General features: G+C 35.1%; 1 protein-coding gene across 18 annotated transcripts in view; it reads left to right on the plus strand.

The window, feature by feature from the left end:
* RBM26 (RNA binding motif protein 26) overlaps nucleotides 1-18,101 on the plus strand; it is an 84,283-nt gene that overhangs the window by 42,868 nt on the left and 23,314 nt on the right. For 11 of the 18 annotated variants that reach the window (XM_089899427.1, XM_022576970.3, XM_089899424.1 and 8 more), the window contains exons 12-18: nucleotides 1,239-1,403; nucleotides 2,237-2,368; nucleotides 3,610-3,681; nucleotides 12,016-12,141; nucleotides 12,491-12,565; nucleotides 14,007-14,174; nucleotides 16,048-16,152. In XM_089899427.1, the coding sequence (XP_089755553.1) occupies nucleotides 1,239-1,403; nucleotides 2,237-2,368; nucleotides 3,610-3,681; nucleotides 12,016-12,141; nucleotides 12,491-12,565; nucleotides 14,007-14,174; nucleotides 16,048-16,152 (843 nt within the window). The remainder of the gene's footprint in view (nucleotides 1-1,238; nucleotides 1,404-2,236; nucleotides 2,369-3,609; nucleotides 3,682-12,015; nucleotides 12,142-12,490; nucleotides 12,566-14,006; nucleotides 14,175-16,047; nucleotides 16,153-18,101) is intronic. The other 7 variants (XM_022576971.3, XM_022576974.3, XM_022576975.3 and 4 more) reach the window with 4 other exon arrangements.

The following is an 18,101-nucleotide window of genomic DNA, read 5'->3' on the forward strand; positions in this document are numbered from 1 at the left end:
TTGTTTTGTATTTCTGTGAGTATGGATCTACCTATATAAATCAGTATGCAAACTTAAAAATATGTACATATTTAAAAGTATGTGGGTCTCTAGTATACATATTACCCTGTAGTTATTTACTGCATCTTGAATATCTCTAAATATCTTTTTATGGCAATTCGATTTATCTACCACGTTTAGATCTAGACTTTAAAAAGTACTTTTCCTTACACAGTTAACTACATTAGTAATATTAAATTTAAAGAAGTTTAAAGCTGAGGGTTAAAACATGGTATCTCACTATTGTTTCAACTTGTATTTCCTCAGTTACTGGTGAGATTGGTATCTTATCTCTGTACAGGTCCTACTGCTGTATCTGTATACTACCTGCATTATTATTTATAAAATACATATATTTGAAAGTTAGTTTAAAGAAACCTTTTAGCTTTATCCTAATATAACTGCCCCCCCCTCTGTTTTACATGAATTACTATTTAATTCTTAACTACTGAGTGGGTATTGTTATCTGGAGCGAGGTTGCTTGATTCAGGGTCTGTGTGCTTAATCCCTATTTTGTATTGCTTTGCATCACCAGTAGTTTATATAACATACTTTGGAAAGTACTGGTATTATTGAAAGAACAGGAAATTGAACACTAAAAAGCCCTGGATCTACTACTTACTCGTTGTATGGATCTACAGAATCACGTACTCTTTGAATCTTAGTTTCCTTATGTGTAAAATGTGATTGTTGCTATTGTTTTGTAGATCTTACTCCCCCTGCCCACCTTAAATTTTCTTACGCTCTTGGAAATATTTTTGTGAGGTTTACCAATTTGGAAAATTTTACAGATGGATTTTTCTGTGATTTTCAATTAGAGATCACTCCTTTCAAAGTAGTTTACTGACTTTTTCTGACTCTGGGGATCTAAGTCATGTCACTCAGTGACATAAGGATTATTTCTCATAGCCTTAATATTGGGGGTAAAAAGTGAAACATTCTAATGCTTGTATTTAACATTTGTGCAGTGAGCATTCTCTACTAAGTGTTATATAGAGGAGGCTCTGATTCCACTCTGAACGGTCCTCAGTTACCATTTCTTCTGGAGTGAAAGTAGGCTACGGTAATAATCCAGATATAAGGAAGTGTAAAGATAGACTCTTACTTGGAGGACCAATATTTCATTTCTTGGGGAATTTTACTGTATAAAGCAATAGATTCATTTGCAAATTCACTGTGCTTAATATTTTAAATCTTAGGTTGCCTATAATGGTGATCCTGAAGGTGCCCTTATCCAATTTGCAACATATGAAGAAGCAAAGAAAGCAATATCAAGTACAGAAGCAGTGCTAAACAATCGCTTTATTAAGGTTTATTGGCACAGAGAAGGAAGCACCCAGCAGTTACAAACTACTTCTCCAAAAGTAAGAGAGAAATTTGTGTGAAATTAAATGCTTTTCTTGGAACGCTCTTGGCACAGTGTTTTTTTTTTGTTTTTTTGTTTTTGTTTTTGTTTTTTTGCGGTACGCAGCCCTCTCACTGTTGTGGCCTTTCCCGCTGCGGAGCACAGGCTCCAGACGCGCAGGCTCAGCGGCCATGGCTCACGGGCCCAGCCGCTCTGGCATGTGGGATCTTCCCGGACCGGGGCATGAACCCGTGTCCCCTGCATCGGCAGGCGGACTCTCAACCACCGCGCCACCAGGGAAGCCCTTGGCACAGTGTTTTTTAAAAGCAACTTCTCTAACCTGTTCTCTCATTTTATTATGACATTAATCCCTAGTTTAGATGATTATAAGATGATATGTGTAAAGCCTATAGAACAGTCCCTGTTACATGGGAGATACGCCAGTACATGGTAGCTGTGTGTATTCTAGAAACTCAGACTGTGGGTTCATATTGGAAATCCTTCCTTCCCTCTCTTTTTCTCTCTTTCAATCAGTGAGCCAATGAATATGTAAAGTTTAATTGTTTGCAGAGGTGTACTACAGCAGTTTGTTTTTCTGTTTATCTTTCTTCTGTTAACTAAAAAAAGAGACAGAAGATAGTGAAGGTCAGATTTTTATTTTTTCCTCTACTTTATAAATATTTTATGCATCTGTATACATGCATGAAGGAATTTGGGAGGTGGTTAGGTTTTGATTATAAGCTGCACTTTTAAAACTTTCTCTGCATGGGCAACTTAGTAACAAAATAACAAAGGTTACCTTCCATGCTCATGAACTAATCAACTTGTTTAACATGTTTTTCTTGTTCTGAGGTAATGCAGCCTTTAGTCCAGCAGCCCATTTTGCCTGTTGTGAAGCAGTCAGTCAAAGAGCGGTTGGGTCCGGTACCTTCAAGTACTGTTGAACCAGCAGAAGGCCAGAGTGCCAGTTCAGAACTTCCTCAGGTAAATGAAAAGTCTTACTGTGCCTGTCATGTAATAGGTTCTCAGTCAATTAGTTTCCCTTGGTGATTTGAATTATAATTAATTGAGTGTGTGTCTGTGTGTATATATATATATATATATATATATGTATGTATGTATGTATTATATATACGTTTTATGTAGAAATATGATGGTCTATTCGTATTTGAACACCACTTGTAAAATTTTTTTTTTACCATTACCATAACGTTTTCACAGTCTAGTTTTCCTATAGTATTTGAATCTTAAATTCTTTCCTGTAGGTAATACTTATTTATGAGAATACTTTTTCACTTTGTAGAGGAGACATTTTCCAGCAAAACTGTCTAAAATGTAAAGTTTTAGTACATTAAATCTTATTTTTCCCATCATCTTTTACTTAACTAGAATGTTGTTCCAGAGATAATTATGCAGTAGACTGAACTGAAAGCTTTTGGAAAGGGAAGGCTTAAACCTTGAAGTTACTTATGCAGCTCTCTCAGAACTTTGCATCACTTATTCCTGACTCTCAAATTCTCTTCTCCATATGCCATTCCCTTCCCTCCCTTCCACACTTGAGTGGCACTTTCTTGTTTCTGCACCCTCAGTCTCTTATGTTTCAATATTTGCTGTGTGAAATAGTTAGGATGTCGTATCCTACTTAGCTAATGGATGCCACCTTGTTAAAATAAGTCTTTGTAGATAATTCCTGAAGAGTAAGATATTGAGATTTTATAAAAACATGCAGAATGTAAATTAGTAAATTATTAGGTACTAAAAAAAAACCCCTCCAATCCTGCTATCCCAAATCATCACCAAATACAGTGTATTTGGCTATAAAACAAACATACTTTAGGAAAGAATGGCGTTTGTTTTAAGCTCACAAAGCAGGCACGTATTTTAACTACTCAGCTCTAATATTTAGAATGTACAAACTTTCTACTTGTCAACATAGGATTCTAAGAATGTATGGTTCTGTATCACTGGAGGGGACTTTAGCAACCACCTGGTTCAAACCTCTTATTTTACATCATAATTTTCCATGATTGAGTAATACTGTATACTGTTTGTTTTTCCAAACATTTTCTTTCTGTCTCTGTCTTTGCGGAAGGCCCAAGGTTTTGTTATTAACATCAGTATACTTACAGAGTCAGTATATGTTAGTAAAATCAGAATGTTCAAAATCCCTACAGACTTTTATATGTTTGGGGAAACACTGAATATGTCCATTTTAATTTTTTTAGAATGTAACTAAGTTATCTGTGAAGGACAGGTTGGGTTTTGTATCAAAGCCATCTGTTTCAGCAACTGAAAAGGTAAGAAGAATAGCATGATGTGTGTGTCTTGGCTTCATAAATGTTTTCAGGTGGCATCTTAATTTTTTAATTTTTTTCGTCGTTCCAAACTCTTGCTTCTTAATTGTATCTTTTATTCCTACCTTTTTGCTTTCCATTTGCTGAAAAAGAAAAATATTTGCCTACCGCTTTTTGCATCAGCATTTTAATACTTGCTGCTCACTGTATTTCCTTATGCTCCATTCTTTTTGTTTTTAGTTTTTATTTACTATTTTTTCTTTAGAGATATCATACATTTTAATTTGAAAACTCTGACAACCTTATAGAGAGGGCCATGAATTAGGAATTTTACCTGAGTTTGAGCTCTGGCTCTTCACTTACTAACTGCATGACTTTGGGCAGTGCTCTTAACCTTTCTGAACCCTTTTCCTCATCAGTAAAATGGTGATGGTAATATTTGTCTTATGGGGTTTTATGATGATTAAATAAAATCAATTATTTAAAGAGTATTTTGTAAATTAGAATGATGTAAATAAGTTTTTTATTTATTACAAACAGCTATTGTGTATAGCCTGACAATATAGTTAGTCATTTCTTTTTTTAAATGAGGGGAGCAAATGCTGATTAAATTGAGAACATTTTTGGACCTGTCTTATAGTTCTGTGTAGATGTGTTATTTTTTTCTGTTTAGGTATGAGTGAATGGCCCTGATCTTTAGTCTTTTTTGAGGTATGTCAAATCACAGAATATTAGAATTAGATAATCTTTCTCATTTCTCTATCCTCACCTTAAGGAAGGTAACCCCCAAATAGTTTTATGATTGACCTATACACTATGAGTTACTGAGCTAGGACTGGAATCTGGGTCTTTGATTTCTTTCTAGTCCATGGCTCCTTCCATTATGAAGATTACGTGGGAAATTGACATTATAGTTAATTAGAGCATCCCATGAAATAGCTGACCTGCTGTCTTCACTGGTTCTTCAGTATATTATTTTCCTATTTACTGTGTTAAACTTTGGCAATTCTAGAAATTTGAGTATGAATCTCATTTTGTATATTACGTTTTCTTCTTGGGTACCTCAGCATTACTTTAGGCATAAAATGCCTAAAATGATTCATTATTTCCCCTATAAATTAGTTTCTCCTCCTAGCCACCCACCTCTGGAAGTGATGCCACTATTTTCCTTGTTGTGCAGTCTAGAAGCCTTAGAGTCATTCACTTGTGTTTGTAGTCCAGTTGTCTCCTTCAGTTCCCTGGCCTCTGGACTGGCATCCCCCTCCTCTAGTTTACACTGCCACCATTCTACTCTCAGACTTATTTTAATGTTAACTTCGTACAGAAACTTTCATTTCCTCAGCTGAATTTGCTTGATTCGTAACTCATCATACCTCAATTATTGTGGTTCTGTTACCTCTGCTTTAGTTGTTCCTTTCTACCCTAATGAGCCCTTTTCTGTTCATTGTCTCTTGCTATTTCCTGCCTCTTTTTTCTTTTTTTTGATGGTGGTTTTTCTGGAGTAATTTCCTTCTGCCTAACAGATTTCTAGTCATTCTTTTAAAGATTGAAAATCTCTCTAACCTCTACTATGAAACCTCCAGAGTTTTCCATATATGCCCCCCTCCCGAATTTGTGTGGCTTAGTCTATGCCACTAAATTTAGCAGCATCTAAATATTTACTTTGATTATTTTTATCCTCCTTGATAATAAGTAACTAAGGAATAAAATAACAATATAAGGGCTGTTACTTAGTATAGTGCTGAGCAATTCTGGTGAGATCTACAACCCTGATTATGTGTAGGATCTGTTTATGTCAAGATTTGGATTCTGAAATTGAAGTGTACTAATTATAGCTTTTACAAAACTTTTCTAGCGTGTTTTGCTACTTGTTCTCATTATTGTTTTTTAACGTGTTTTGTATAGCTTTAGATGAAAGGTGTCCAAATTTGGAATTGATAGTATAAATTTGCTAATATAGTTAGCATTAAGTATATTTGTGAAAAATCACTAATGGTAGTGGGCTATTTATGAAAAAAACCCTACTCAGTAAATATTTTAAAGAATCTTCTAAGGAAAGCAATTATTTACAAGTATGTAACTTCCTGTCATCTTCAGTGCACGTGTTTACAGAATAGCATTTTGTTTTTGCTTATTCTTGGTTATTTCTGTTCCCTTAGTCCATAGGGGTTTTTACTGCATAATCCTTAGAGCTCAGTGATTCAGAGAAGTCTTAGGAAGAGTAGGAGAATGTTCCCCATCATCAAATGTTATTTCAATTTTTTTTTAAATTGAAGGCTGGGAAAAACTCAAACCTTGCATCCAAACAATATCTTTTGTCATTGTTTTTGCGGTACGCGGGCCTCTCACTGTTGTGGCCTCTCCCGTTGCGGAGCACAGGCTCTAGACGCGCAGGCTCAGCAGCCATGGCTTACGGGCCCAGCTGCTCCGTGGCATGTGGGATCTTCCTGGACTGGGCCGCGAACCCGTGTCCCCTGCATCGGCAGGCGGACTCTCAACCACTGTGCCACCGGGGAAGCCCTTTTGTCATTGTTAAAGCAAACAAGTACACAAATGTAAAATTTTATCCCCTTCCTGTAAATAGCACCCACTAAACTCTCTAGTGATTCTTTGTTATTCTAAGATTGCATGTGAGAGGGCTAAGAAAGAGGAAACTTAAAACCTAATTTTTACTGCTAAATATTAAGATACTGTAATAGCTATTAAATAGGTATTGTTTGAGTAGAGTGATCAGTAAAATGATGTTTGAGTGCCTCAGCTTACTCTAGAGAGATTTATGAAGAATAAAGGTGGCATCTGCATATACCATCCTGGTTAGTTTTGTTTTTTTTAAAATTTTATTTATTTATTTATTTATTTTCGGCTGCATTGGGTCTTTCTTGCTGCACGCGGGCTTTCTCTGGTTGTGGCCAGCGGGGGCTACTCTTCATTGTGGTGCACGGGCTTCTCATTGCGGTGGCTTCTCTTGTTGCGGAGCATGGGCTTTAGGCGCACAGGCTTCAGTAGTTGTGGCATGCAAGCTCAATAGTTGTGACTTGCAGGCTCTAGAGCACAGGCTCAGAGTATTGCGGCACATGGGCTTAGTTGCTCTGCAGCATGTGGGATCTTCCCAGACCAGGGGTCGAACCCGTGTCCCCTGCATTGGCAGGCAGATTCTTAACCACTGCACCACCAGGGAAGTCCATCCTGGTTAGTTTTCTAAAAAAGGTTTAGACTGTCCAAATTATCCCCGTAAAGCTCTTCTAAATTCTAAGAAGGTAAACTGACTAATCAGTTGAATATTTAATGTTCTTATATCAGTTTTAGGTATATCAGACTTATGGTACAGGATGTTATTGTTCCTTAGCAGGGTTTTTTTTTGGTAATCTAAAAATATATCCTGGTCCCCTTGCATGATGATAAGCTGACATCTGTACCATGGAACTTTTAAAAGGGAAATTGTGTGGCATAATTGAAGGAACATTGCATGTCATATAGAGAATTTGGCTGTTAGGATTTAGCAGCTGACATTCTGGATGATCCTGGATAAGTCTTACTTTCTCTGTTTCCTTAACGATAAAATACAGTCATTTAAGTAACCCTTTGATTTTTAAAATTTGTATTTGTTGTGTAATTTTGCTATGTTATTATAAAGATTAAGGAAATGTATTATCATTTCTTTCCATAACTGTTATTGACTAATTTTAAAAAATGGATTGGCCTCTGTCAGGATTATTCTGTGGATTACTCAGTATTATTACCAGGGTTATTTTTCTTACAGAGAAATATGATTTATATATAATTATTTGCTATGCTGAATTTTCTGGGAACTGAGCTGTTGTAGCAAAAATTGATTACTGACTTAAACATTTTTTTCTTTGATGTTAAGATATTTCTCTGCAAGATCTTCAATCCCTTTGTCTCTTTTAAGCTACTTGGTATTCTTGTAAGAAATAAAATCGTTAATTCCTGAAAATATTTGATAAACTTAATTTTAAAGTAAACTCCTGTCGTCCTCACTAGAATTCCCAGTTAAGTTTTGCTACAGAAAACACATCTGTATGCTGCTTTAAGGGAATGTCATAAGTGAACATTGAGATTTATTGAAAGGCTGATTATTTACTTAATATAAAAGTTGACTATATGGTAATTATATATTAATAAGTTTCCTACACATAACTCCTCAGAATACTGTCTTTTTTTTTTTTTTTTTTGTGGTACGTGGGCCTCTCACTGTTGTGGCCTCTCCCGTTGCGGAGCACAGGCTCCGGACACGCAGGCTCAGCGGCCACGGCTCACGGGCCTAGCCACTCCGCGGCATGTGGGATCTTCCCGGACCGGGGCACGAACCTGCGTCCCCTGCATCGGCAGGCGGACTCTCAACCACTGCGCCACCAGGGAAGCCAGAATGCTGTCTTTTTATTGCATTTAAGCAAGGCACTTCTGCTTTAGACACCTGTGAGAACTAGCTTATTGGGAGTGTTGCTTTGGGGCATCCTAACTATGTTTCTTTTGTATTTGATTTTAACTTGGGCACTTGTTATTAAAAAATGATACTTGGATGACTTAATTTGTAATAACCTTCTTTTGCAGTAGGTAATTTTTACAAAATACTTCTTTTATTCCGTTTTTATCCATGAGAAAAATCTATTTTTCTTTTTTTTACAAGTACTAATAATAGTCATGGCTTGTAATATTTTATATAGGAAGTAAGATAAGGAGGTGTTAATGGATTATAACCTCTATTTTATTGGAGAATTGGCTTTTATCTTGGGAAGTAAGAGGTATTAGTGATGTATATTTTAACAACAAAGCGTGTGATACTTTTCAGCTCATCTTACGAATTGAAGAGAGCTTTGATACCCGACCTGACAAGTGTCCTACAAGAAATGAAAATTACAAGCCAATATCTCATGAACATAAACGCAAAAATCCTAAGTAAAATGTTAGCAAATGTACAGTGATATGAGAAAGATAATACATCCTGACCAGGTAGAGTTTATTCCAGAAATGCAAGGTTGATTTAACATTTGAAAATCATTTATTTCACCATATTAACAAAATAAAGGGTTGGGAGGAGGTATGTGGTAGATGTTGGAGGGAGGGAGAAGGACCCCATGTGATTATCTCAGTAGGAAAAAAATGTGGTAAAATTATTTAGTCACATTAAGCATTCTGCAAACTAGGAATAGAAAGAAACTTCCTTAATTTTGACAAAGTATATTTGCAAAATAACAAACCCCTACAGTTAACATATTCAATGGTGAAATATTGAATACTTTCCCCCTGAGATCAGGAACAGCAAACGATGTCCACTCTTGTCACTTTTTTCCAGTAGTATAGGGCCTAACCACTACAATAAGGAAATAAAATAAATGGCATAAACGTTGGAAAGGGAGAAACAGAACTGTGTTTACTCACAGATGATATATGATTGTATATGTAGAAAATCCAAAAGAATTCACAGGCGATTGGAATTAATAAGTGAATACAGTAAGGTCACTGGAAATAAGGTCAATATGTAAAAATACAGCACATGCAGAAACCATTTTGGAAAATAGAGGTGTGGTTGTTTAGAAAGACCACTATGTTTTTATTATATTCTTAGAATCGTAGCATCATCTTTTCTTTTGGGTTCGTTACTTTCTTCTCTTTTGTGACAACTCTATCCTCATCTTTCGAAAAATACAGATATTTCTTGTTATTCAAACTCTTACTGTCTAAACTCTGGAACCTAATAGATTCAGATAGTGAGCAATATTTGTAATCATATAGTTCACTGTTTCTAAGACATTTTATTTTCACATTTTTACACCTCTGAAATTGGGCTACATCTTATAGTTGTTGGTATTTATGATTATAATTGGCAGCCTTTTCCTTTAGTAGGGTTATATTAAATGACAGTGTGTCTCCTAGGAAGTGATATCTTAAGCTCAGTGAAATATGTTAGCTGATGTTCTGTTTTTACAGAAGGAAGTTCCTGGAAAAAACAAGGAAGTAAGATGCTTGTAGCAATAAAGGAGTCTTCTTACTGTTATCATATACTTTTTTTTTTTTTTGTGGTATGCGGGCCTCTTACCGCCGCGGCCCTTCCCATTGCGGAGCACAGGCTCCGGACGCGCAGGCCCAGCGGCCATGGCTCACGGGCCTAGCCACCCTGCGGTACGTGGGATCTTCCTGGACCAGGGCACGAACCCCTGTCCCCTGCATTGGCAGGTGGACTCTCAACCACTGTGCCACCAGGAAAGCCCTATCATATACTTTTATTCACCTTGCAACAGCAATCCTTAGTGTGATACCTGGTATTAATAACAGTACTTGGAAAGGGAGTGTTCCCTACTCACTGAAATTGGAGAAATGCTGAATTAAACAAATTATATGGGTTTCTTTACTTCTGGCTTTTTCACAGCTCTTACGATAATATACATTTTGAAACTAGAAAGTAGGGTTATGATATTGTTTCCAACTTTATTTGAGTATAGAAATCCTGTTTTGGTCACAACTGTTCAACTTGTTATGGAACCATCATGACGAAAACAGTTTATAAACAGTCTCTTTCTTCTGCAGATTATCTTGCGTTTCTCCCTTTATAAAGTTATTATCTCACCCTGTATAATCGTAGTTTGACATTGTATGGTGTGGTAAGGTAGCATGGAATAACTTTTCCTCTAGAATTACAGAGAATGTGACAAGTTAGACTATGAACTAAATCTGTGTCTACTTTATATTTTACTGAATGCAACCATTTCATACTTGTTAGTGATATCTTAAGTATTTTCATTATTGAAGAAAATTATCAAAGTTTGATACACATCAACTATTGTAAAGAACCTTTATTTTTAAACATCAGCTGTGCTATATGGAACTAGTGTAATTACAGTATTCTAGGTTTTTATTTCATTTAGAGGCTAAGACATTCTTGGATACTTAGAATAGTGATGAGTTGCCTAAGCTTTGTGATGTTCCCTAATCTAATTTCATGATAAAAGATTAGAAAGTATTGTCCAGATTGCTACTTCTCTGATATACCCAGTTATTTACATTTTAGTACCGAGAAAGTAGTGCTCTTTTTCTCATTGATACTCTTCTATTTATGTAGTTCTTCTAACCTCTTTTAGGTCATGAACTCCTTTAAGACTTTGGAAACTATGTTTTTTCCTCTGGGAAGTTACACTCTTCACACACATGGTTTCATGTTTAGATTTTATAGCATTCATAGCTCTCTTTGAAGGGATCTCTAAACTCCTTTCCAAGAACCAGTAACCAACCACTCTTTGGAACCTACAACTTTCTGCTTTTGGAGGATAAAAAAGGCAGCCTATACACTTTAATTTTCTTAAATTGACCTTTGTGTGGAAAAGATTATCCTCTCTGATCTACCATCATTTCATTTTAACTTGGTGCAAAAGTGTTTATTGAGTATTTGCTGTGTGCCCCGGTGCTGTTCTAGGCACTGAAGGTAAAGCAGTGAACCAAGCAAAAAAATCCCTACCCTCATGGAATGAATTTTTGGGTTTGTGAGGACATTAGGCACCATCAGGTTGAACTTCTTATTTAATGAGCAAACTGAGGCCCAAGAAGGTACCTGAATTTACCCATTGTCTCATAATTAGTTGGTAGTAAGGTTTAGGTACTAGAAGAAGCACAAAGAGGAGAAAGATATGTTTTTTTTGTTTCAGGGCTCTTACAGTGAAGATAGGGAGAGAGATATAAAATAAATTAATATGTCATCAGGTCATTTTTACTAAATATTTTAATAGGAATAATATTTCATCGAAGGACCTAGGTAGAAGAAATGATTAGAGCTTTGTGGAGGTCTGGAGTGGTTGTTGCGAACCTGAGCTGAGTTTAAGGGAATAAGGTCACTTAAAGTAGGAGCAGTGCTAGCAAAGGAATGGAGAGAGAAAGCAATAAGGTTAATTTCAGAAATGTAAGTTACAAATGATCATTTTAAATTGTTTGCAGGACAGTGTCTGATTTCCTCCTGTGCTGTGTTCTTGTGTACAGTTTTTGCTTTAGTCACTAGGAATACTAGTAATGTATTCAACAACTAATATTTTCTCAGTGATACAGTAATGGCAGTGTTTTTTATTGATTTGAAGTTTTTGTATGTTTGCTTTTTGCTTTTCTTCTAAAGGTATATGGTGTTAATTAAAAAATTTTTCACTTTATAGTTTATCCCTCACTCAAACCCTTTCTTTCAAATCACTAATGTGACTTAGTTATTACAAATATATAATACTTTTAGTTCAGTGTGGTAGATTTTGACAGGAGTGCTTTAGAGTTTTGAAGGAAATAGTACTCAGGAAATCATGAATGCTTGATACATTTTTTGAGAAATTGAATTTGTATTGGTAGGTGTTGTCTACATCTACTGGCCTAACAAAAACGGTGTATAATCCAGCTGCTTTGAAGGCTGCACAAAAAACCTTACTTGTTTCCACCTCTGCAGTTGATAATAATGAAGCACAGAAAAAAAAACAGGTAAGTATAGTAGTGTACAGAATTTGCAGGTCGGGAAGCTTTTCTGCATGTATGTGTTTTTTCAGTGCTTATCATAAAATAGAGCTAAAAGAAAGGTATATGTTGGCTGCCACTGAACTTTTATTTTCCCTAGTATATTAGTAAATATTAATTTTCGTCTTGGAATGAAAGGCTCTCCTGATTGATTTTTGAAACTTGTGTACTTATTTAACTTACGTAGGAAAACTTTGCATTTCATTTTTGTTGCCAAGCTTCTTCAGTTACAACCAGTTCTGTCTTCTTGGGTAATTCCATTTATCGGAAAGGTACATGGTAAATATTCTAATAATATTTTTGATCCCTTCTCTAGGAGGCACTGAAACTTCAGCAGGATGTAAGGAAAAGAAAACAAGAAATTTTAGAAAAGCACATTGAAACACAGAAGGTAAAATATTAAAGTTAGATTTGGCAAAATATATTTATAAGTGTCATAATTTTTAGTGAATTTAATCTTACACTCTATAGATAGTCCTGAGAAATATATTTACTGTAATTGATAATGGTAAAACTGAAATATTTATCAATAATAATGTATATATTAATTGATAAAATGTTGGTGATGAAGTGTATTACATTGTGTAATATACATTGCACAGTGGACTGGGAAATGGATTAGTTTAAATGGAGCTATGACTATCAACTTGAAATGAAAATAAGGAATATTTATCCAGGTATGTTGCTGCACAGTAGTTCAATAGATAGTAAATGGAACCTTTTTCTCATTGTTGACGTATGTACTTTAATTGGCTTGTGATCCTCTAGTCCTATGTTGTCTGGTACAGCAGCTAAGAGCCACATCTGACTATCAGGTACTTGAAATGTGTCTAATCCAAATTGACATGTGCTGTAAGTGTAAAATACATACCAGATTTCAAGCACGTAGTATGAAGAAAAATGGTAAAACATCCCAGTAATTTTTGTTGAAATGTTACTTTTGATAAAATGAGTTAAATAGAATATGTATTTAATTAACTTTAATGTATCTCTTTTATCTTTGTAAGGTGGCTGCTAGAAAATTAAAAATTATGTGGCTTGCAGTATTTCTTTTGTACAGTGTTGCTCTAGTTATGGCATTTAATTAGTGTCAGTTCTTGATTATGTCTGGTAATAAAAGTTATGACACTTGAAAATATTGAAAATACACAAACTTTTTAAACCTTTTGGTTTAAAATGTATGTCTTTTCTAATTTAAATTTGTATGTACTTGATAAAGAGACATCACAATGCTTTACAACCAAAACTGAAACCATCTTGACTCAGAGAACCTAGAATACTTTGTGATGTCTTCTCCATATTACCATGTTTATCTTCTTACTTCCTATCTATGTTGGGCATATTGTTCTTAGCCTAGCCAGTTACTGTTCCCTCTGACAAAGAAAGTAAGTAACTAAATATGCCATTTTTCTAATATCATATGGAGGGAAACCGTAAAACTTTTCCTCTGATTCTTTCTGGGTTACGGACTATGTTTGGAGTGGGAATACTTAGGATCAGTAATATCAGCAAGTGGATTAGAAAGTAAGATTGTTGCTATTTCAAAATGACAACTTTTCAGGGATTGAATTAAATTTCTTGTGGTTGTATGCTTTGAACTTATGTTCTAAGAGACTTAAGTAGTAATATAGTTCTTCACAACGTAAACCAAGATTAAGACTTGAATTGAGATAGTTAGCATCACCAATCTGCTATTCTGCTATCTCAGTGATTGTAAGCCTTGTCATGAATACATAAACTAAAAGTAGCAGTTATTTATATTTACTTTGCCATGTTTGCTTTTTAAATAATAGTAGGAATGTGTCATATATTTGTTTTTAAAAATTTGCCAGATGTTAATTTCAAAACTGGAGAAAAACAAAGCAATGAAGTCTGAAGATAAAGCAGAAATAATGAAGACTTTAGAGATTTTGACAAAAAATATTACCAAGTTGAAAGATGAGGTCAAGGCTGCTTCTCCTGGACGCTGTCTTCCAAAAAGTATAAAAACCAAGACTCAGGTATTTCAATTTGTATTGTTATTCATATTACTACTTGTTAAAAGAACATTAAAACACTACATTATTTAAGATTCAGTTTTCCTTTAGCTAATATTCTTTGCTCAAAATTTGATCATTATATACTACCATTCTTCTCCTTCTCTAGTAATTAATAAGTAAATAAACACAAACAAGCAAACTCTACTCATCTTTTGAACCCTGCACATTGTAGTTAGAAAGTCAGTTGTAGTTAGAACGTTAGTAATTAGACAAATAGTTATGGATAATCTTAAAAAGGTAGCTAGAGGACAAAACGATATAGGTACTGGATGCTTGACTGAGGAGTTTGAGATTTATTTTGTAAGTAATTGGTGGCATAAAATATTAATGAACAGAGAAGTGCCAATCTGATGTCACTGTACAGAATGAATGATATTTTCTTTTAATAAATTTATTTATTTATTTTTATTTTTTGGCTGCATTGGGTCTTCATTGCTGCACACGGGCTTTCTCTAGTTGCGGCGAGCGGGAGATACTCTTCGTTGTGCGTGGGCTTCTCGTTGCAGTGGCTTCTCTTGTTGCAGAGCACGGGCTCTAGGTGCGCAGGCTTCAGTAGTTGTGGCACACGGGCTCAGTAGTTGTGGCTCGCGGGCTCTAGAGCACAGGCTCAGTAGTTGTGGCACATGGGCTTCATTGCTATGCGGCATGTAGGATCTTCCCGGACCATGTCCCGAACCCATGTCCCCTGCATTGGCAGGCAGATTCTTTAACCACTGTGCCACCAGTGAAGTCTCCAGAATGAATGATTGAAAGGGAGAAAATTCAGGTAGATTAACTGATTAGATACAAAAAAGTGAGCAAGTTAATTTCAGATGACAATAAGTGATTTTAAAAAAACCCGTGGAGTTATACAATACTTATACTTAGTGTGTGTGTATGTGTGTATTTGTTGTGTGTGTGTGTATGTATATATGTGTGTGTGTATATATATATATATATATAAAATTATGAGTTTATATTGATATTTCTCATTCTAATCTAATACCACAGCATTCTTCTTTTCTTTCTCTTAGGCCATATCTCCCTGTTCCCATGATGACAACTTGGTTCCCACTAACATCAATACAGTATACGTTTGCACAGTCCTGTAATCCATTCGAATAGTTCCAGAATTGCTAAAACAATACCACTTCCAACAACTAACTAAATATAAAATTAAGAATTTGTTTGCATTCTTTACAACCTCATAATATACTCCACTAAGAGTATAGAGTCAGACCCGTGGTGTAGGATCATGTGTTTTTCCGTTCGTGTGGTTATGTTATTAATTTGATAAAGTTTGGTTTATTTCTGTCTGTATTCAGTTTTGGATTGCTCTCCCTGTCATTCTTGCTGATTTAATTTTATTTTTTGAATAAGTAAAACATTAACATGATTCAAAAGTTATACTATATAAAAAGGTTTATATAAACAACCATTCCCCCTTTGAGCCCTGACACTCTGTTCCCCACTCTTCCCTCCCTCTTGGTGTGTGTGTATGTATTCTTTCTTACGTAAAAGCGTACTGTATATTCCTCATTAACACCTTGGTGTTTTGCTTTCCTTTTCAGTTATTTCCTGAAAATTACTCCATATCAGTCAGTAGAAATCTCACTCTGGCTTCTGTCTGGAAAATGAATTATAGGGAAATCAGTGGAAGTAGGAACAAGTTAGAAAGCTGTTGCAGTAGTGTAGACCAGAGGTGACTGGTGGCTTGAACTAGGATGGTAGGACTGGAGATAGAGAAGAAATGTACGGATTAAATGAGAATGTGTAAAAAATTCTTTGTAAAAAGTTTTGTATAAATGCAGGATATTGATTGTCATCACCTAAAATATTTATTACTATTTTCTAGATGCAGAAAGAATTACTTGACACAGAACTGGATTTATATAAGAAGATGCAAGCTGGAGAAGAAGTCACTGAACTTAGGAGAAAGTATACCGAATTACAGCTGGAGGTACGTTTCATGATAGCCACACAGTACGCTAAAGAGGAGTAGTTACAGTCTTGATGGTTTATTTGAAAATACATTCCTCTCATTCTGGTCAACAGTCGTTAGTATGTTGGAAGTTGATGTAGAAAAGAGGGAAGAGGTTAACAAATCTTTCAGAGCTAATAGAAAATCTCTTAGTATTTAATGAGGGATGATAGCCATTCTACTTTTATACACAAGTCCCTCTACTTCTAGTGAATTTTGTTCCTTTTCTATTTTCGGTTTGTTTTTCTTCCTAGGACCAAAATCTATTAAAGGCTTTTCATTTATTCTTAGGGAGATATTCTGTGCATATATAGGCATGTTACGTTGAGTTCCTATAAGGATCAGACTTTTAGTGGTAGAATTATATTGAAGAACATGCTTACTTAAGTTGTGCCTATAGATGGTGCTGTGGATGTTAAAGAGAAAAAAACTAACTTCTTATAATTTAGTTATATGATTATATAAGAAAAATCTAGTAAAATTGATCTCTATACATGAGAATTTTTAACATTTAGCAAAAATATGTTTAAGAATCAGAATTACATTTTGAAGTACAGGGACATTTATGTCATTAGTGTAGTTGGTACTTGTCTATATTTATCGTTGCCACAATTTAATTTTTTGTATTTTAGCTTATTCCTTTTGCTTAATCTGAAAATAATCCTTTTTTTCCAAATTCGTTAGCAACTTGATTTTCTTTTTCCAACATAGTAGAAATCTGTATTGAGTACTGGTATCCAGCTATTAAAGACCTTAACATTTAGCAGCCATTGTTCTTGTCTTAAGGCTCTGTCTTGTCTGTCATGGGAAGCCATAGGATGGTATATTAAACCTGCATATATTTTGCGTTCTCTGGAAAACTGATATGGTTGTCTGTGTGTCCTGCCTAAGATAACAAGTTTTGGAAAAGATAGGTTCCTTTTATGTTAATATAGAAATTGTGTTTTCACCATTCTGGAGATTTCATGCCTGTGTTGATGCGACTTTAAAAAAATACATTATCATTTTTAAAATTTTGGCCCATAATTTTAGCAAATAAATAATAGTATTACTAATATTCTTTATAGTATTAGTCCATGTTTTCATTCTTATCATGATATAGCTAAACACTGAATGACATCTTCTGTTTTTCTTTTATGATGGCCAAACTTTAGTTTGCAATTAATATTAGTATATGCAGTAATGCAGTGTTTGCCAGAGTGTGTTCATTCACCACATCAATTCCATATTTTGTTAATAGGTATTAGTGAAAAAAGCTTTTGAGGCCAAATAAGTTTGGAAGAGGTTATAGTAAACATATGTTTTTTTTTCCCACATTCTATTTTTAATTTTTTTTAACATCTTTATTGGAGTATAATTGCTTTACAGTGGTGTGTTAGTTTCTGCTGTATAACGAAGTGAACCAGCTATACGTATACGTACATCCCCATATCTCCTCCCTCTTGCGTCTCCCTCCTACCCTCCCTATCCCACCCCTCTAGGTGGACACAAAACACCGAGCTGATCTCCCTGTGCTATGCAGCTGCTTCCCACTAGCTATCTATTTTACATTTGGCAGTGTATGTGTAAACATTTGTTTTGTATATGGTTTTCTAGAGGCTTGTAATTTGTGAATCTCCAAAAACACATGTTTAAATACCCAGTATTGCTCAAACTTACTTGTCCAGGGACCCCTTTTTTAAGGAGTATTTTGAAGTTCCTAAGAGTATACTTTTGTATATGCTGTGCTGTTATTGACATTACTCCTTGACCTCTGAAGTTTTTTATTTGGATTTTAGATGATTACTTTAGCTAATGTTAAAATTAACTGTCTTGAGATGAATAAACTAAAATATTTATACTTGCAGAGATTTTGGCAGTGGTGCCTGCTTGACATTTTCACTTGGATGTCTCACATCCTCAGGCTCAACATGTTCAAAATTGTGCTT

Source organism: Delphinapterus leucas, chromosome 18 (genome assembly GCF_059928025.1).
Source record: "Delphinapterus leucas isolate spDelLeu-1000000601 "Yukka" chromosome 18, BTC_Dleu_Yukka2, whole genome shotgun sequence".
Lineage (NCBI taxonomy): Eukaryota > Metazoa > Chordata > Mammalia > Artiodactyla > Monodontidae > Delphinapterus > Delphinapterus leucas.